Genomic DNA, 20076 nt, shown 5'->3' on the forward strand with positions numbered 1-20076 from the left:
AACCCCTACTCTTTTACTGCCCAAGGGGTTTTGATCTAGCATATATTACCCCAAAAAGCATGCACGAATGCATTTCAAACATCCACCAGAAATAGTTGCAATATAAACAGCTTTCATTTGGGCTTACTATAACATAGCTACTGAAAGTTGTAGCCAGCAAAGTTTTTGTCTATCCTGACCCAAAAAGCATGCACGGATGCGTACTTCCAAAATCCACCGGAAATAGTCGCAATATAACTGTGAGCAATTTTATTTTAGGCTTATATATAACGCAGCTACTGAAGCTTGTAGCCAGCAAATTTTTTGTCCATCCAGAACAAATCCTAATGCATAATTTGCACCGACTGTGAAGAGATTTGAACACAGGAACTATTAGTTGCAGGTCTGTGTCTATAACCACTACGCTATTTAACAAGAGGTGGGTGGGTTGTCAGTCGGTCTGTCGGTCTCTTGCTCACCAGCAAAAAGACACAGATGACAATACAGAAGGGGACCATGGATGTTATTGTGTTGGATTTAATAGAAGCAACATGTTGACATTTCTATTGCACGGTAATATCAGACAATGCCCATGATATATATTTGCATTGATAGTGTAATGCCAGTGTTCCACAATATTCATTCACACAAAAATAATTCTGGGAGCATAAAAAAGTCCTAAATAAAATGTTGCCTTGCTACTGGACAACAAAAGCTTGATTGGTTTTGGGTGTCAAATGAAAAGCTCCACTCTCCCTCTTTTCCCTCGAGGTTCATGGACAATGGCAGACAGGGGCAAAGATTGAATAATGTAGGGAATATTTGGGTCCTCTAAATTACTTTATATTTAAAGTAAAAAAAACATTTAATGGTATAGTTTTTTTTAGCTGATAAAAGAGGGTGTGGTAAAAGTGAAAGTAGAAGCACAAGTGGGAAGAGGCAGTGTTGGGAGGGTTAGTTTGAATGCACACTGGTTTCTATATTCACCTAGCATCCACATGGAGAATAAACGCTACATGTTCCACCTTAAAAGATTTAACTCATATTAACCTTCATAAGACTGCCACTTAAAATTAAGGTATCCTTTCAGCAGTTATACATTTTATCTACTCAGTTATGAATGTTCATGAAATTATGCCATTAAATTAACATAGCCTTTTAGAAGTTGTAAATAATTTATACATGATAGTACACTCAGAGCTGACATACTTAAGCAGTAGTAGAATGGTACTTTTCACTACTAACTCTTCACTACGATAAGAGAAAATATTCAATGCTCCTGAAAAACATTCAAAATTGATCAAGGATACCTCCTCCACTATATTCACTTACCTAACATACTATGGTTACCATTTCATACCAGAACAGTCATTAATTTGTAAACATGTAATAACAGGAGGAAAACGTTGGCCCACAAGGCTATTACTTTGGCAGGAACTGACTAGTTACTGTAGTTCCTTTTGTTTGACCAGTGCTATACAAACATATAAAAACATTTTATAATAGGTTGGTAAATAATTAAGTAACCCATGGTACGGTAATTACTAGGCCTTTGTAAACCATTTACAAATGTAATCCAATTAGAAAATGTTATTGGACTTCACAAAAGATGAGTACATCCAATTTAACCTTATCAGGCATTAAATGCGTCAAATACAAGCTGAAATTCCGCTTTCTTGCCTTTTCTCATAAGAGGAGGTGAGTCAAAAATACAGTTAAATCAGGTTAGAGTCTGTTTTTTATGGTAAAACCTTCAAAAGGTAGAGTGTAATAAACTGAGTGACCGCTGTTAAAAGTACAACCCAATTTGGCCTGCAGCGTAAATGCTAATAAAACAGAATGCAAATTGAATCCCTATATTTAATTGAAAACAGTATGAAAACAACATATCAAATGTTAAAACTGAGAAATATTGTTGGAAAAAATATATGCCTATTTTGAATTTGATGCCAGCCACATGTTTCAAAAAAGTTGGGACATGTTTATTAGTGTTGCAGCTCCTCTTCTTTTTACAATACTCTGTAAGCGTTTGGAAACTGAGGAAACATATTGCTGTAGTTTTTAAAGTGAAATGTTTTCCCATTCTTACTTGATATAGGATTTCAGCTGCTCAACAGTTCAGGGTTGTTGTGTTTTTAGTTTCATAATACATCAAATGTTTTCAATAGTGACAGGTCTGGACTGCATGAAGGCCAGTTTAGCACCAAGAATCTTATTTTTACTACCCAGCAAATTAGCAGTAATATACCTAATAGTTCTTAGTTTATTCATTCAGTACAGCCTAGCAAACACTCTATAGCCGACAAGAACTCCTGGACATCAGAGCACAATGCACAGGAACAGTTTTTGACAACTTTCACCTCCCACAAGAGATTGTGAGGACGCCCCGGAAAAAGCTATTCGCATTGTTGACTGGTGGTGCCTGGAGGGGGCGTCGAAATTGTAAACAAAGGCATGGGAATCGTGGAGGTATCCAGGCTAGGCTAATGCTAGCCCTGCATCGGCCTTCAATACCCAGGCTTTTCCTCACTAACGTACAGTCACTGGCAAATAAGATGGACGAAATATGACAGAATCATCTCATAAAAATGGATTATGGATTTCAGCTTCATGATTTTCAGGGAAATGTGGCATTACAACAACATACCTGACAACGCAGTTGAGCTGGATGGCTGAGATGTCTTCACATCAGTGCGGATCGGATTGAAATTGATTCCGGTTAGACTACCCAGTGAGCAATCAATGGCGGCCCGCCGGCGGCTATAATGCTGTACAGCCAGCGGGCCACCAGCTTTTGCCGCTTTTCATAAGCTAATTTGCAATTCTCATATTCATGTCAGACCATTTAAGTACAATATCTGATTACTGTATTACAGGAGCCATAAGGAAGAATCCTTCCAACCGGGATGCCACTGACGAGGCTGTCCAGAACCAGGTCCCCAGGTACCAGAATGGGGCAGCTGACCGTGCAGGTGGGAGAAGATGTTGCGACGGTACAAGGGACCTGCCGTGAATATGAATGACATCTCCAACACAAACAATATTGCTGCTAAGCTGCATTACTGTATTTCAATTTTTTTGTAACTGCTGCTATGTACAGTGTTATATACAGGTGCTGGTCATAAAATTTGAATATCATCAAAAAGTTGATTTATTTCAGTAATTCCATTCAAAAAGTGAAACTTGTATAATTTATACATTCATTCCACACAGATTGATATGTTTCAAGTGTTTATTTCTTTTAACTTTGATGATTATAACTGACAAATAATGAAAACCCCAAATTCAGTATCTCAGAAAATTTGAATATTGTGAAAAGGTTCAATATTGAAGACACCTGGTGCCACACTCTAATCAGCTAATTAACCCAAAACACCTTTAAATGGTCTCTCAGTCTAGTTCTGTAGGCAACACAATCATGGGGAAGACTGCTGACTTGACAGCTGTCCAAAAGACCACCATTGACACCTTGCACAAGGAGAGCAAGACACAAAAGGTCATAGCTAAAGAGGCTGGCTGTTCACAGAGCTCTGTGTCCAAGCACATTAATAGAGAGGCGAAGGGAAGGAAAATATGTGGTAGAAAAAAGTGTACAAGCAATAGGGATAACCACACCCTGGAGAGGATTGTGAAACAAAACCCATTAAAAAATGTGGGGGAGATTCACAAAGAGTGGACTGCAGCTGGAGTCAGTGCTTCAAAAACCACCACACACAGATGTATGCAAGACATGGGTTTCAGCTGTGAGATTCCTTGTGTCAAGCCACTCTTGAACAAGACACAGCGTCAGAAGAGTCTCACCTGGGCTAAAGACAAAAAGGACTGGACTGCTGCTGTGTTATGTTCTCTGATGAAAGTAAATTTGCCTTTCCTTTGGAAATCAAGGTCCCAGAGTCTGGAGGAAGAGAAGAGAGGCACGGAATCCATGTTGCTTGAATTCCAGTGTAAAGTTTCCACAGTCAGTGATGGTTAGGGGTGCCATGTCATCTGCTGGTGTTGGTCCACTGTGTTTTCTGAGGTCCAAGGTCAACGCAGCCATCTACCAGGAAGTTTTAGAGCACTTCATGCTTCCTGCTGATGACCATCTTTATGGAGATGCAGATTTCATTTTCCCACAGGACTTGGCACCTGCACACAGTGCCAAAGCTACCAGTACCTGGTTTAAGGACCATGGTATCCCTGTCCTTAATTGGCCAGCAAACTCGCCTGACCTTAACCCTATAGAAAATCTATGGGGTATTGTGAAGAGGAAGATGCGATACACCAGACCCAACAATGCAGAAGAGCTGAAGGCCACTATCAGTGCAACCTGGCTCTCATAACACCTGAGCAGTGCCACAGACTGATCGACTCCATGCCACGCCGCATTGCTGCAGTAATTCAGGCAAAAGGAGCCCCCAACTAAGTATTGAGTGCTGTACATGCTCATACTTTTCATGTTCATACTTTTCAGTTGGCCAACATTTCTAAAAATCCTTTTTTTGTATTGGTCTTAAGTAATATAAAAATTTTCTGAGATACTGAATTTGGGGTTTTCATTAGATGTCAGTTATAATCATCAAAATTAAAAGAAATAAACACTTGAAATATATACATCTGTGTGGAATGAATGTATAAATTATTTGTGAAATTAAGTTTAACTTTTTGAATGGAATTACTGAAATTAATTAACTTTTTGATGATATTCTAATTTTATGACCAGCACCTGTATATATGATTGCATTATCCTCTTAATATATTTATAGCTCTGTGTGAATGTTCTTAATTCTGACTGTAGTTTTAGTGTTATGCCACCATTCTTAAGCTTATTGCACTGATGTGTCTATGATATTCAATAAATATCAATTGCTGCTAGGTCCCACTTATGTATATTACTGCCATTCTAGCCCTTGTTTATTATGTATTGTATTATGTTTATTTTGTAGTTTCACGTTCAAGTACTGTAATTTTACTTAATCTGTTGCTGGACACATTTTCTTGATTTTGTAAAAAATAATATGTTTATTTTGTATGCTTTCTGTATAATGCATGTTTTTTTTGTATGCATCTTGCACTATTTGAAATAAATTGTTTAGATTTTATTCAGTTCATTGTCATTTGTAACATGACCAAAATTATTGTAAAGGATTATTATAAATAAAACCTAATATTGGGGCGTGAGGCATCCCACTGGGTTTATTGCATAAAAGTGGCTAGCCGCCGTCGGGCCGCTGGTGAGCCGCTGATCAGGGTATTGTTAGAAGGCATTGTCATGAAAGCGGCCCACCGGCGGGCCAACTGCAACGCACGCTATATAAAAAAGCGGTTGCTACCGGCAGCGGAAAAAAGCTAGTGGGCCGCTGGTGGGACACTGGCGTGTTTCTTGCTGGGTAGAGGTGGTGGATTGTGCATTTATGTAAACAAAACATGGTGTACAAACACTAACTTAAAACGGGAGTCACTCCTCAACCAATCTGTGGTAGGCCTGATCAGTGACAATGACACGTCAGCCTACAGGGAAGAGGTCAAGCACCTGGCAGCATGGCGAGCTGACAACAACCTGTCATCAACGCAAAGAAAACCAAGGAGCTCATTGTGGTCTAAAATCTTAAGTCTAAAGACTCATCGATGGCACTGAGGTGGAGCGTGTGTCCAGCTTCAAATTCTTGGGTGTCCACATCTCCGGGGACCTCTCCTGGACCCTCAACACCGGTCAAAAAGGTGCAACAGCGCCTGTACTTTTTGAGGAGCCTGAAGAAGGCCTGTCTGTCTTCCCAGATCCTTGTGAACATCTACCGCTGCACAGCTGAGAGCATTCAGACAAACTGCGCTACAGTGTGGCTTAGCAGCTGCTCCATAGCCTACCAGAAGGCCCTGGAATGGGTGGTGAAAATCGCCCAGCAAATCACTGGTGCCCAGCTTCCTGCCATCGCAGACCTTCAGTGGAAGCGGTGGATTATCAGGGACCCTTCACACCAATGCCACCAACTGTTTGCTCTCCTTCCATCAGGCAGGCGGTACAGATCTCTTTGGTCCCAGACCAGCAGGCTCAGGAACAGTTTCTTCCCTTCTACTGTAACACTGCTGAACTCTGTGACCCATCACTTACCATATCCCCCTCGCCTCTCTGGGACCTTGTTGCACTACTCCCTTTGTACTACTCCGACACTGCCTTGCTAAGTCTGATAATGGAGGTTTTCAGTTGTTACAGTACGTGTCTACCTCAGGAACCTCACCGCTGCTATTCTTGCATTTCAGTTTCACATACACATTGTACATTCAATTTGCCTCTTTGCACATTTAGAATTGCTAGTGTGCCTGCAGTTTTACAGTAGTTACACACACATGTATACCTCGGGACCTCATTGCTGTTATCTCTGCCACTCGGGGGCACATGCTACCTCAATACATCACTCCTTCATTTGCCTCGTTTGCACATCTTGAATGCCTTTTAGAAATTGCATTTGTACCCGAACAACTATTATCCCAGTTGTAACATACACTATACCTCTGCCCTCCTCTATTTGCCTTATTGCACATTTAGTATTGCTCATCTACACATTCCACTGGTAATATACACTTAATACTTGTAAATACACGTATATTTTTCTGCCCTCCTCTATTTTCACTTCTGGTTAGATGCTAACTTCATTTTGTTGAACAGAACTTGTACTGTTCAATGACAATAACATTTAATGTAATCTAATCTGTTGTAATATGTGCAGAGTGTGGTTTGACATTGTATTGCTGAAATAAGCAAGGCCTTACCTGAAATAGATGTTGTCTGGATGTCAGCATATGTTGCTCCAAAACCTGTATATATTGTTCAGCATTAATGGTGCCTTCACAGTTGTGCAAGTGTTACGCATGCAGGTGCCCTGTATGTGCGTTTGTGTTTTTCCCTTCCTGCCGTTTCCACAGGTGTTCTTTACGTTCCTGATTGTGCTCGTTGGTGTTTCCCACCTGGCAGTCATGAGTGCATCGCCTGACTGCTGAGGTGGACCAATCAGTGGACACCCCTCCTAATTGCACCACCTGTTTCTTTTTCCATTACCCAATCGCATCACACATCCCTGGTTTAAAACCTAGTCAGTTGGTTCTCCCAGAGAGACTCTTTTGCTTTACCCCACATGGACACTGTTCATTCATACATCTCACATTGTCCTGTTTCATTTGAGTTTGTATCGCTGTGGTGTTTTGTTTGGTGTAGTCTAGTCCATTGTTTGCTGTTTGCTGTTTAGTCCTTGTTCAACCTGTGTTTTTGTTTGTCCCTGTGTCCCTGGGAAAAGGGATTTTATAGCAAGGCGGCCTTGGGCATACACAACCCGTAGGAAAACTGTCTCAAAACAACAGTTAGAACTGAGTGGACCACCCACTGTATATTTGTATTGGTTAGTAGTCAGCTAAGCATTTCTTGTGGCAGGCAAGTTCAGTTTTGGGGTGTTTGGACTATCTTATTTCATTTATTGGGTCCAGCTCAGCCCTTTTTCCCTAACCCCTTTACCGTGTGTTTATTATAAACATTTTATGTTTGACGGTAGCTTTGGTTGTCAGTGTCCATTGTTCTCACTGTTCATTTACACTGTACTCATTTTCATGAGTTTCTTTACCATCCACCCTAGACTGCTAGAGCCACAGGGTTTGTAACAGCAAGTCACCCATGTCATGTGCACTAATGCACCCGCATACCATCATGGATGTTGGCTTTTGAAATGTGCATTGATAACAAGCCAGGTGGTCCCTTTCCTTTTTAGCCCTGAAGATGTGGTGTCCATGTTTCACCCCAAAAAATATTTTGATTTGTCATATCAAGTTTTCCACTTCGCCTCGGGGCCAGAGAAGGCGGCAGCATTTCTGGATCTTGTTTATATCTGGTTTCTTCTTTGCATGGTTGAATTTTAACATGCATTTATGGATGCAGTGAAAAACCATGATTACAGACGATGGTTTTCAGAAATGTTCCTGAACCCATGCAGTGATTTCCATTACAGAATTGTGTCTGTTTTTAATCCAGTGCTTGTCCAGTGCTTTCGTCCTTGTCCCTTGCATATGGAGATTTCTGGATTCTCTGAATCTAAATGATATAATGCACTCTAGATGATGAGGTCCCCAAACTATTTGCAATTTTAGGCTGGGAAACTATTCTTATATTGTTGCACTATTTGCCTGAGCAGTCTTTCTCAGATTGGGAAAGACTGCACAGGAAAATATGTGCGTCACAAAGTAAATCATGTTACTGACCTGTTGCCAATTAATGTAAGTAGCTGTGAGATGTTCAACCATGGTCTTTTTTTGTATTACACAACTTTTCCTATCTTTTGTTGCCCCGTCCCATCCCAATGTTGCTTCCAAAAACAATAAATTGTCTCAGTTTCAAAAGTTTAAAGGTTGTCTTTGTACCATTTTCAATTAAATAGAGGAATTAATGATTTGCACATCACTGCATTCTGTTTAATTTGCATTTTACACAGCATCACTAAGCTTTTGAAAACAGGGTTGTATTTGAAAAAACTTTTTCATGCCCCCAGCCAGGCAGTGGACCTTCTACTCCCCCAGCCTCCTGGTATACATAGGAACATTTCTACCATCAAGAGCAGGCGCAGTGACTCAATGGCAGTGTTGTGGAGAGGGCTTGTGGATCTCTGCTAGTTTACCATTCTGTGAGGACAGCTCAGTCTATGCACAAGTATCTTACATGCTGTGACTAAAAGGTGACCTTTTTAGACTATGTTAGTGGTGAAGGATTCAACTCACAAAAAAAAGACAAACACACACTGGCCTCTTCATGAACCTCCTGTCAATTAAAACTGAATGTGACCAGACAAAAATAAATACTCTTTCTCTGCATTATTGAGTGGTGTTACAGGACCTAAGTGAATAAAACATAGGCTGAACCATATTTGGTGCTTGCCATTTGATGGGTCATGCTGTTGTTCCAGGTAGAAATCATCTGTACTATACAGCCCAATGCAATGAATTACATTTGTAAAACGATGTGTTGCATAGAACGTGTGGCACTGAAATAGCTGCTGGGTAGTTGTTAACTGTTGGTTGGTTAGTATAATGAGTAGGAGGTGTTCCATTTACACTTTAGTTGAGACTTGTTTTTTATATAGTCAGCCAGTGTGAGAAAAAAAAAAAATACATAACAGCTATTTGTGACATTTTAGCTTTTATTTTCTATATTAGAGCTGATAAAATAGTCATGTGAGTAGATCTCATCCAAAGAACAGGTTGGACTGAGGGGGGGAAACAGAATTGATCAATGGACATTTTGAGGTTGTTAAAGCTTTGGTCACCTTCAGTAACACACAAGGAACATTTGCTTTATATTAATTACAAGGTGTGCCCTTATAGTATACATATTTTCTTAGCATATTCTGACAGCAAATGTCAACAGTAATAATATAAAACATTTGTTGAGTGGGTTAAAGATATTTCCTTAGATGCTAATTATGTTCTGTTGATTTTATGGTCACTGAACAGTGACACGTTCCTAAGCTGTGAGCCGGCTCAATGTTGTCATTGTTTTCTGCCACTGTCTCCAACATGTTGTTGACGCGTCCACAGTTTATCACTTTATAGTCTCTTGAGATCTCTATCAAGTTTATCTCTCTTTAAGGATGCCCTTGAGCTTTTAGCGATTTAATTTCTTGTTGGATCTTTCCCTTTCATTTATGCTTTCCAATCAGTTACCTTCATATTACTTTAGTGTTTTGTCATTGGTAGCCTCTGAGATCACAATTCACAAGGGCTATACAAAATAGTCTGACTCTCCTCAAACATTACAATTCTTGGTACAGATCAAAATCTGTCAAAATATAGCCAATTGCAGTATCAATATGATGATTTTAATATTCTTAAAGTTGGCTGAGATTAATCAACTGTTAGGTCCTTTGGTAAAGGCCTTATTGAATTTTTAATATTTGGGTCTTGACTGCTAAATGATGAATGCCTGGCTGATCTAGTCAGCAAATTGCCTGTAGTCATTTCAATGCTCCCAAACCAACTGACTCCATTCTGTCTGAAATTACTCAGGAAGATCAAATGCTCAGATCTCATGGAATCTGGCAACATCAATGACATTCCCCTTGAGAAATATAAAAAAAACAAGCTTAAAGGAGAATTTTGCTATTTTTCATGATTTTAGGACATGTCTATGAACCAGTTGAAAAAACATTGGATCCAATACACAGATATACAGTTTGTTAATATTCCTCTATAAAAGGGAAATAACAATCCGTCATGCATCTAGGCTGGGTAACTACGTTCCCAACAGTGAGGGCTGTGAATCAGGTGTCAGCTAGGCTTTCATCTATATTAGACATTCAATATTTGTGTTTTGAGTAACGTGATAGAAATTAGGATGTACTTGTTTATATAACGATAATAACACACAATAAGTGAAACATAGATTGCTGATTGTTTCTGAACTTCATCCAATTCATCAAACACTTTAATTTACTAGGATGTACTTCAAGCGTATTATTTAGACACAAAATCCAAATTGAACAATGTAAGCTCATGCTGATGCCGATTAAAAGATTTGGTGCTCCTGTTTTGTGCATCACTAGGATAGGCTACTAAAAATACATACATCTAGTTTATAAGCAATTTTTTTCTAAAGCCTCTACAGGGGATATGTTATTTAGGAGTGCCAACTACATTTGACTAATATCTGATAGAGAACTCCCTATCCTAATTCTGCAGAGAGTAGCCTATATATTTTCATTAATAATTATTAATCATAATTTTGCGATAGGGAATTAATATTTGTTTTACTTTCAGAAGGATATTGCGCACCAACTGGGATTATGTTAGGTTCAAAGACAGTGGCAGTTTGAATAAGGTGTTCTACATCATCAAACGAAGAGGAAAATCAGCACCAAGGACAGTGACTAATTTCCCTTGGGACTCCTGTGCCATGTCATGATTGTCGGCTACTGCAAAGTAATTTTCTGAATACCAAAATTTTGTGACAACAAACCTGTTTGTTTCAATGAAATGTTAAATTAGCATTACCATGTATTTAATACTGTGCTGTCCACAAGACGCTTTCAGGTAAATGGTCCTTCTACTTTAGTTCACTCCTTAATGTCTACTCTATAACAAATTGCGCTCTGGTAGAGCATGATCACTCCTAAAGCCTGTAAGTCCTTTAGGCGACACTCGATTCATTTCGCTGCCGCCAATCACTGGAATAAATTGCCTCTTGACACTTTCGTATCAGCTGACCCCTTCAAACATAATTTGTATGTTTTGTGTATATAGTGTTCATCTGTATTTCTTTTACTGCATTTCTATTCTGTGCAATTTCTTGTCCCCAATTGAATGCTTTTGGCCAGGTCGTCACAGGGATTTACAATCTGTTCTAAATCGATAAATACCTGGTTAAACAAAGTTAAATAAAACATTACAATATGTTAAACGTTTGTGTTAAATAGATTAAAACACTCACGCCATAATTTTTGGATTCTCTAAATTATAGAATACATGTGGTCAATATTCTCTCTGTGTTTGGGATCAAAAGGAAATCATATTTTAAAGGATCCCTCCTTATAGGCCTGCGTCTCAGGAGAAATCCCGCAAACCTGCGATAATAAGAAGGGATTAATTGCCTCATCAAAGCCCTTCAATGTATTAACAGCAAATTGCAAAATGTGATTAACAACACCACGAAGCATAACAGTTTAGATTGACTCAATGCTTCTCTGATATGCAAACAAGATTCTTATTCCGATCTGTGTTTTTAGTTAGGCCTATATATTATCCCGATAATAAATTGAAATCGGATACATTCAAGGACACAGAAACATAATCTAAAAACACGTTTGAAGTCCGTTTTACAAGACATAAAAAGTAGGATATTTAAAGTTTTCTTATCACAGTATTAAACAAACACGTGTTCCGTAATAGGCTCAATACACTTATAAACCACATAAGATAACGTACACACGCACCTTCCTCTCTCACCTTCTTTCACTCATACGCTTACAAACAGGAAAAAAGAGAGAGGGGTTGATGGAGGGAGGCGGGGCGGTCAATACATTATGTGCGTGAATTCCGGCATATTATTTTCTTAAACGAACTGCGAAAATCGCGATTAAATATTGTATAAATAATAGGGTTCACTGAACTGTTACAGTAACCAATCCAGAAAAACAGATTAAAGAGAGCATCCGGAATCGGACAACTATCTCTGCATAGTGCGTGCATACTGTATGTAAAAAAGAATGGGAACCAACAGAGTACAAACACCCCCATCACCACTGCAAGTACAAATGTAAAGCGTTTTTCGCGCATCTGCGCCAGTTTGATCTTTGACAGTGACATCTGTCTTATTCTTTGCTCCTGAGAGAGCTGCGCGTTCCGGTTTGAAGCCCATGACGCGCGGCAACTCTGTTTTGGGAAGGCTTTAGCACCATCCACTTTCCTTCCCCTAGAGAAGTGGCAGTTGGTTTTGCAGTTGGGGACGCATGTCTCTTCCAGATCTATGTCGTCCAGCTCTCCTTTCCGAAGCTGGCCTCCTGTATTGTGGCTGCTGACGCTCTCCACCTCAGATTTCCCCTTGGGAACGAAGCATGTCTCCGACTGCGAAGGCTGTCCCTCCACCCCGTTCTTGGCTGCGAACACAGTTGAGGCGCGCTGCTTGGCCACTCTATATATTTTACAATACACCAGAATCATAATTAGTCCCGGGGCGAAAAATGAGACCAGGCAAGAAGACAGAATATACCATGTTTCGTTGTTGAGCAAGCACTCGTGCTCGTTGTGCTTGGTCATGATCAACGGCGGGAAAGAGATGACCGCCGATATGACCCAGACCACGGCGATCATGCACTTAATACGCTTGGGCGTCCTCTTCAGGTTATACCTAACAGCTTTGGTTACTGACCAGTACCTGTCCAGGCTTATGGCACACAGGTGCACAATGGAGGATGTGCAGAAAAGTACGTCAAGGGCCAGGTAGAAGGCGCACCAGGTGCTCCCAAAGTACCAATAACCCATTATCTCGTTTGCGAGAGAAAAAGGTATAACCAAGGTGGCCACTAAAATATCTGCCGATGCCAAGGAGACTAGGAAGAGATTCTGCGGCGCACGAAGCGCACGACTGGTGAAAACTGCAACCACCACCAGAACATTCCCCACGATTGTTACCAGAATGATAACAGTCACCACGAGCACGATGAGGACTGCTGCGCTCTGTGAGTGAGGTGGAGGTCTCAGACCACTCGTGCTATTAGTATCCTCTGATGAATTCGGTGCGGCAAAAGTTGTTGGGATTACATTCATTCTGGATAGACGCATCTGTCCCTCCCCATTCTCCTCGTGCATGTCAAGCAGAGATACACAGGGCAAAGCAAATTTCGTTGTTTGATCAAAGTAATGTTTCATCTAACCGCTGAACATTTCGTGGAAACATCAGTTTATTATAAATCACATACGTAATGACAAGGAAAAGTAAAATACTCCCGGTGTTTCCATGACCACACTCTTAAATTGCTATATAGGAAATCATTTTTTTATAAGGATAACTCCCTCGAGTACGACGGTATTCCAAGAAAAATAGTGTCAGATTGCTGCCAGAAATTCCCACTTTAATCTGGTCGTTGCGCATCGCCCGCATTTCCCGCTGTAGTGTAGGAGTGGATATCGTCTGAGACAGAGAGAAACAGAGTGAGAGACAGAGAGAGAAATAAATCGAGAGAGAGACAAAAAAATGGAAGAGAGAGGCGGAGGGAGAGACAGTCGCAATTACGCATATCTAAACCTTGGGTAGAAATGTCAGTAAAGATGGCTGGAAAATAAATGATTAAAAATGTATTTTATTGTTATTATTAAATCGTATCACCTTTTGACCATTGGCGGCAGGCTATCAAATGTTCTGTTTATCTTTAGTACAGTAACATTACACCTAACTGACATGCTGGAGGGAGCATGCAGTTTAATGGTATTCAATAAACTAAACATTTACATCAAATTAGTGTGGCATCAACTACACCTCCTTATATGTCATCTGGTAGTGACATTAATCTGAAGCCTGCAGATCAAAGGATTTAGATTTGGACATTGTTTTCTCCCCCACAGCTAACCAGAAAATAGTTTGAAACAAACACACATGAAATCAACTTTTAATCCAACCAATCAAAAAAAAAACACACTTAAATTTTTCAGGTTCACCTAATGTAAATCAATTTGCTTTAACCTGTATTTTTTACATAGATCTTTTTAGTGTAGATTCCATCAAGTTTTATTTGCATACATCCCAAAATGTCTTTTTGAATAATTGTGAGAGATTCCCCACATGAGTGTATTTGATAGTGACAGAGAAATGTTTGTTGCGCTCAATAACTCACAAACCTAAATAAATGAATCATGTACACATACAGTAACTTAATATACACTGCTCAAATAAATTAAGGGAACACGTAATCATCACAGAATAACACCAAGTCCAATAAACTTCAGGGATATAATTCTGTCCACTTAGGAAGCATAAGCAACTGTGAATCAATGTCATCGGTTTTGGTGCAAATGAAAGTGACAACAGGTTCACTGGAGAGGCAACAGCAAGACAACCCCCCAAACGGGATTGGTTTTGCAGGTGGTGTCCACAGACAATTGCTCACTCCTTATCCTTTGTTGCTGATTCTCCCCTAGTTTCGTGTTTTGCTAGTGTCCTTGTCACTACTGGTAACAAGAGGCGGTACCTGCAGCCCATTCAGGTTGCACAGGTAGTCCAGCTCCTCCTGGATGATACATCCATACGTGCCATCGGAGGATACCAGTACAGTCTCAAGAGCATGGAGGAGATACCAGGAGACGGGCCGTTACACGAGTAGAGATGTAGAGCTGGACAGGACCGTAGAAGGGCATCCACCCAGCAGCAAGGTATCTGCTCTTTTGTGCAAGGAGGAACTGGAGGTGCACTGCCAGAGCCCTACAATGACCTCCAGCAGGCTACTGGTGTGGATGTTTTTTGGATTCACGTTCCTCAGAACTGAATCCAAATGTGAACCTCTGGGAAATTATGTATCGTTGCATCCGATGCTGCCAAGTAGCGCCACAGACTGTGCAGGAGCTCACTGAAGCCCTGATCCAGGTCTGGGATGAGATCCCTCAGGAAACCATCCGCCGTCTCATCAAGAGCATCACGTGGAGGCCATACACACTACTGAGGCACATTATGAGTTGCCTTGATGAAATTCACGCAAGGTGGAACAGCCTGTAATTTCAATTGTTTACTTTGATTTTCAGTGTGAATTTCAGTCCACCCCTTAATCGGTTGGTGATTTTGGTTTCCATTGACCGTTGTTACATAATTTTGTTCTCAACAAAATTCACAATGTACAGTAAAGATTCTGATCTTTAATATATTTTGTTCACCGAGACCAGTTTAATACCCAGACTCTTACTACGGAGAAATGCTATTGTTATATGTGCAGAATGTGGTTTGAGATTGTCTTGGAAGGCCTTCCCTGAAAAATACATTGTCTGGTTGGCAGTATATGTTGCTCCAAAACCTATATGCATTGTTCAGCATTCATGGTGCCTTCACAGAATAATGCACCCCCATACCATCATGAATGCTGGCTTTTGAACTATTCACTGATAACATGCCAGATAGTTCATGATCTCTTTAGCTGGGCGTCCATGATTCCCAAAAATTATTTCCAATTTTGATTTGGCAGACCACAGGACAGTTTTCCACTTTGTCTCAGTCCATCTTAAATGAGCTCAGGCCCAGAGTAGGCAGCAGCGTTTTTGGATCTTGTTTACATAAGCTTTCTCCTTTGCTTGGTAGTTTTGACTTGCATTTGTGGATGTATATACAGCCTATAGATTTCAGAAGTGTTCCTAAACCCATGCAATAATTTCCACTGCAGAATCATGTCTGTTTTTAATGCAGTGATGCCTGAGGGCCTGAAGATCATGGCCATCCAATATTGGTTTTCAGCCTTGTCCCTTGTGTACAGAGATTTATCTGGATTCTCTGAATCTTTTAATTATATTATGTACCGTATTTAATGAGATCCCCACAGCCTTTGTAATATTTACATTGAAAAACATTATTCTTAAATTGTTGCACTATTTGCCCACACAGTCTTTCACAGAGTGGTGAACCCCTCCACATCTTTGCTTCTGAAAGACTAATCCTCTATGGGATTCTGTTTTTGTACCCAATAAGGTTACTCACCTGTTGCCAATAATTAGTTGCGAGATATTCCACCCATAGACTGTAAAAAAAAAATGGACGACGCCCATTTGCTCTTTTCCATTGGTGAAAACTGAAGCCGCCAGTGTCCCGATATGGCGCTGACATCTTGGACTTGCGTCTGCGCAGATAGCGATCTTGGGACCAGTTCTGCGCAGTAGTTATGCACAGTAGCGAGCAGGAAGTAAAGCCGTAAAGCCGCAAAATCAACGGCCCCACCCCTGTGCCCCGCCCTCACTCTCCCTCGCAGAATGCGCATACCGTAATCAATCGCAAGCACACGCTGCACTGTTTTGGAAGTGGAGTCCTGCTCCTGTGAACTCTGTCTGCTCCGTTCCACTCCAACCTCATTAAAATAAGGTAAATACAAGTAGCCTACTAACCACACATTTAAACAGAGTTCAATCAAGTCCAAGTACAGTACAACCTTTGCTTGTTAAACCTAGACGATATGTTATAGCCTAACTTACATCATGTTTAACCTTAATTTAGAATAGGCTTAATACAAAAATAATTGGCAACTTCTAGCTAACGATCACCTGCTAGCTATTAACATGGCTATTAACGAGGCTTTTTGTCTTTTAGCTAACGTTAGCTAGCCCATTACATTTATTTACTAATTAAATAGCTTATAAATTTAACTTACCAAAAAAAATTCAAAGATCGATTGGAAATGCCAGATCGGTTAGCACAATCTACTGCAGAACAACCCATTATGTCCGCGTGAAATTATATCAATTATAGAAATTTAGAGATTAAATTTAAAGCTCCAATCTCCTTAGTCCTCCGAAGATCGCGAAAAAAGCCTGTTGGCGCTTCAGTGGCTCCTCGGCTCAGATAGCTGTCAATCACAGCTGTCAATCACGACGTCACACCACCATTTTTAGAGCATTAAATAACTAACTAAAAACCAACTTATTTTAAAAACAAACTCTTGAATTTACATTAGCGTGATACAAACTACAGTAAATGACAGAAACCAGCTTCGGGAAAAAAGATATTTGAAGGGTAATTTAATTGTTTAGTTGGTCTCGCGTCCCATTGAATAACATGGGGAGGCGGGGTTTATGACCTATACTAGGACCACTCACCAGGGGGCGATCGAGACGTTTTGGCTTCACTTTTCAGGGCTTGTGCGGCACGTTTGGTTCCACCAGGTTTCTTTTTAGCATTACACAACTTTTCCAGTCTTGTTGCCCCTGTTCCAGTTTTTTTTTGAAAAGTGGTGGCCATTTATTTTTCAAGAAAGAATAACTTTTTTCAGTTTCATCATTTAATATGTTGTCTTTTTACTATTTTCTATTGAATATAGGGTTTAAATGATTTGCACAGCATTGCATTCTGTTTTTATTTCCATTTTACACAGCATCCCAACTCATTTGGAAACAGGGTTGTGCAATTCCTTCTCTGAGGTAATGCGCTTACCAGCTCAGATACCTCAGTTGTGTATTCCAAGTACAGAAAGTCAGTTACGGCCAGAGTCCTGCCTCCATTTGGAGACCTGCGTCACAGTCTAGTTATTTGCTAACATAAAATTATGACAAAAACGTTAATTAGTAAAGGCCTTCCCAGAAGACCAACTTTGAATGGAAGGTGCTCCAGCCTCATATGCATTGTACACAACAGCCTGGAGATGAAATCATAACTAAAATAATAATTTTAAACTGAATGCATTAGATGAAAAACAGCTTATTATACCTTTTTCAGTGTTGTACACATATGGGTAACACACTCTCAACATGCTCACGACCTGAATACCAAATCAACCTTTCAAGGCCAAAATCACAGCTCAGTCTTAACCACATTGATTCCTCGATGTTTGATCACACACTGAATACGGTATTATGCTTCTCTAAAAACAAACCCAACTCTCATCTGGTACTCTTCTCCACCTTAAGTACTAACATTCTGTACAAAGAAGTCTTCTTTTATCTCTAGACTCAAAAAGTTTGGCTTTCAGATAAAACAATTACTGTGACATTCAAGTTTAGATTCTCAGATTATTATATTTTATGGGTGGGTGAGGTGTCATTTGCGTATGTACTGGTTTTACAAAAAAAAATTACCTTTTTTATATTTAGTCCCTCAACTTCAGGGCACCGAAAAAAACATTCAAATCAGATCTTAGAAGTAAAATCAACTAAAACAGCAAGTTGTGTGGACTACAAATGTTTAGTTACGATAACTTGTCAAATTGTTGTAACTTAGTAACACAAGTGGAATAAGTTAGAAATTAAGTTCAATTAACAAAAGAGACTTAACAGATGCATCTCAAAAATTTTTTTTAAGACAACTGCAATGTTGTGGCCTAGGGTGGCCAAGTAGCTGGGCCATTGCTTTTTTAATAGTCCTTAGGCTGACTTAATAAACAAACATCATGATGTAGCTATGTGTAAATTCTCCAGGGTATGTTGGGATATTTGGTTTGAGTCTCACCCTTTGCCATGTGCCTGTGCACAAAAGATCTAAAGCTGCATTCTTGAAAGGGGTTTTCGAGCTTTTCCTTACTGATGAAATTCTCAATGGAGAAAAATACTACTAAACACTGCAGAGCTGTTAGTAATGCAACCTTTGTTGCTCAGGAAGCACAGTTTTAATTGTAATGGACAATGCTAATAATGCTAATTCCATGCTGGGACAGAGTTGTATAATGGCTTGTTGTGAAAAACTACTCTATCGGCCTTCAAGAACAATGCAAGGTAAGTGTAACTTCACCCAAATATGAATTTAAGTAATCTTTGACATCTGTAAACCTTGCTTATTTTGTGTAAAAGTAATGAGGTGAAAACATACCGTTATGATCCCATTTTTAAACCATCAAAGACACTGAAGTTCTTGAACAACAAAGGCTAATTGTGCGGAAATTGGGAGTAAGTGTTAAGGGACTGCTTTGTGTAAGCTGATAATTTAGGTGCTGACCGTCTTTCAGGAAAACAATTAACACTATTTTATAGGTTTTGTTTAGCAAGTGTTTAGGAAGTGGGAGAGGGACTCTTTCCACATTGAAAAGTTGAGTCACATGGGAACACATTCATTGAGAATGGAGATTTCCACACATTGAATGGAGTGAAGAGTGACTGATTTCTACATACTTGCACATTTTACCACCACTAAAGGATATCCTCCTGATTTCCTCCACAAACTTTTGGCATTGGCATTGTACTAGTTTAATTAGGTTTGTGCCTAAGGAGACTGACTTCAAAACGTTATTTCAGATTGGATGAGCTAAATGATGCAATTCATTATTTTCCATACACATTTTCAGATAAAACCAACAAACTACAGGTAATCATCAAGACTTTTCAGTTGAAGGGCTTTATCAGAAGCAATTAATGGTCATGAGAACTGGACTCTTGTGAGATTACTGGCCCTAATGAATGGTGACAATCCTGAAAATGACAAAACCTAGGCAATATTACTAGACTTGAAGGATGTTGTTGATATTCTGGCTTCAACCTACTTTACTTCTGAAACCTTGTGCTATCCCAATCAACATTTTCTTGAGCCTTGCCCTGAACTGATTTGCAGCTTTGACCCATTGATAGATTTTTGGACCATATGTTTTGATGCAATGCACAAGTTTTGCCGGGCCACATAAGCGGAGCCGTCCAAGAAGAGTGAATATGAGTGAGTGGCTGACTGACTGGCTGGCTATTGTTAACTTTTGTAGTGGTTGAAGATGCAGTCGGCCACACAGGAGACTGGGTATTGAATCAGGCAAGGGACAAAACAAATTAGGATTAGTTGGGGATAAAGTAAATACATATAATAAGCCAAAAAGAAACAGTTTATGGTTATGTTGCGATGGATGAACTGCAAACAGCATTTCTAACATCATAAATAATTTGAAATGTTGGACTGTCTTGAAACGCTGCTCTCACTCAGAAAGAGCTAGTTAGAGT

The 20076-nt window shown here is 39.8% G+C and overlaps 1 protein-coding gene across 1 annotated transcript; it reads right to left on the bottom strand.

Annotated features, from left to right (window-relative positions):
• Positions 1-10548: 10548 nt before the first annotated feature.
• On the bottom strand, positions 10549-13602 carry adra2db (adrenergic, alpha-2D-, receptor b). The gene has a single exon (XM_010895192.3). It carries the CDS (start codon positions 13351-13353, stop codon positions 12007-12009), a length of 1347 nt encoding a protein of 448 aa, XP_010893494.3. The 5' UTR covers positions 13354-13602; the 3' UTR covers positions 10549-12006.
• Positions 13603-20076: the final 6474 nt, after the last annotated feature.

Source organism: Esox lucius, chromosome 7 (genome assembly GCF_011004845.1).
Source record: "Esox lucius isolate fEsoLuc1 chromosome 7, fEsoLuc1.pri, whole genome shotgun sequence".
Classification (NCBI taxonomy): domain Eukaryota; kingdom Metazoa; phylum Chordata; class Actinopteri; order Esociformes; family Esocidae; genus Esox; species Esox lucius.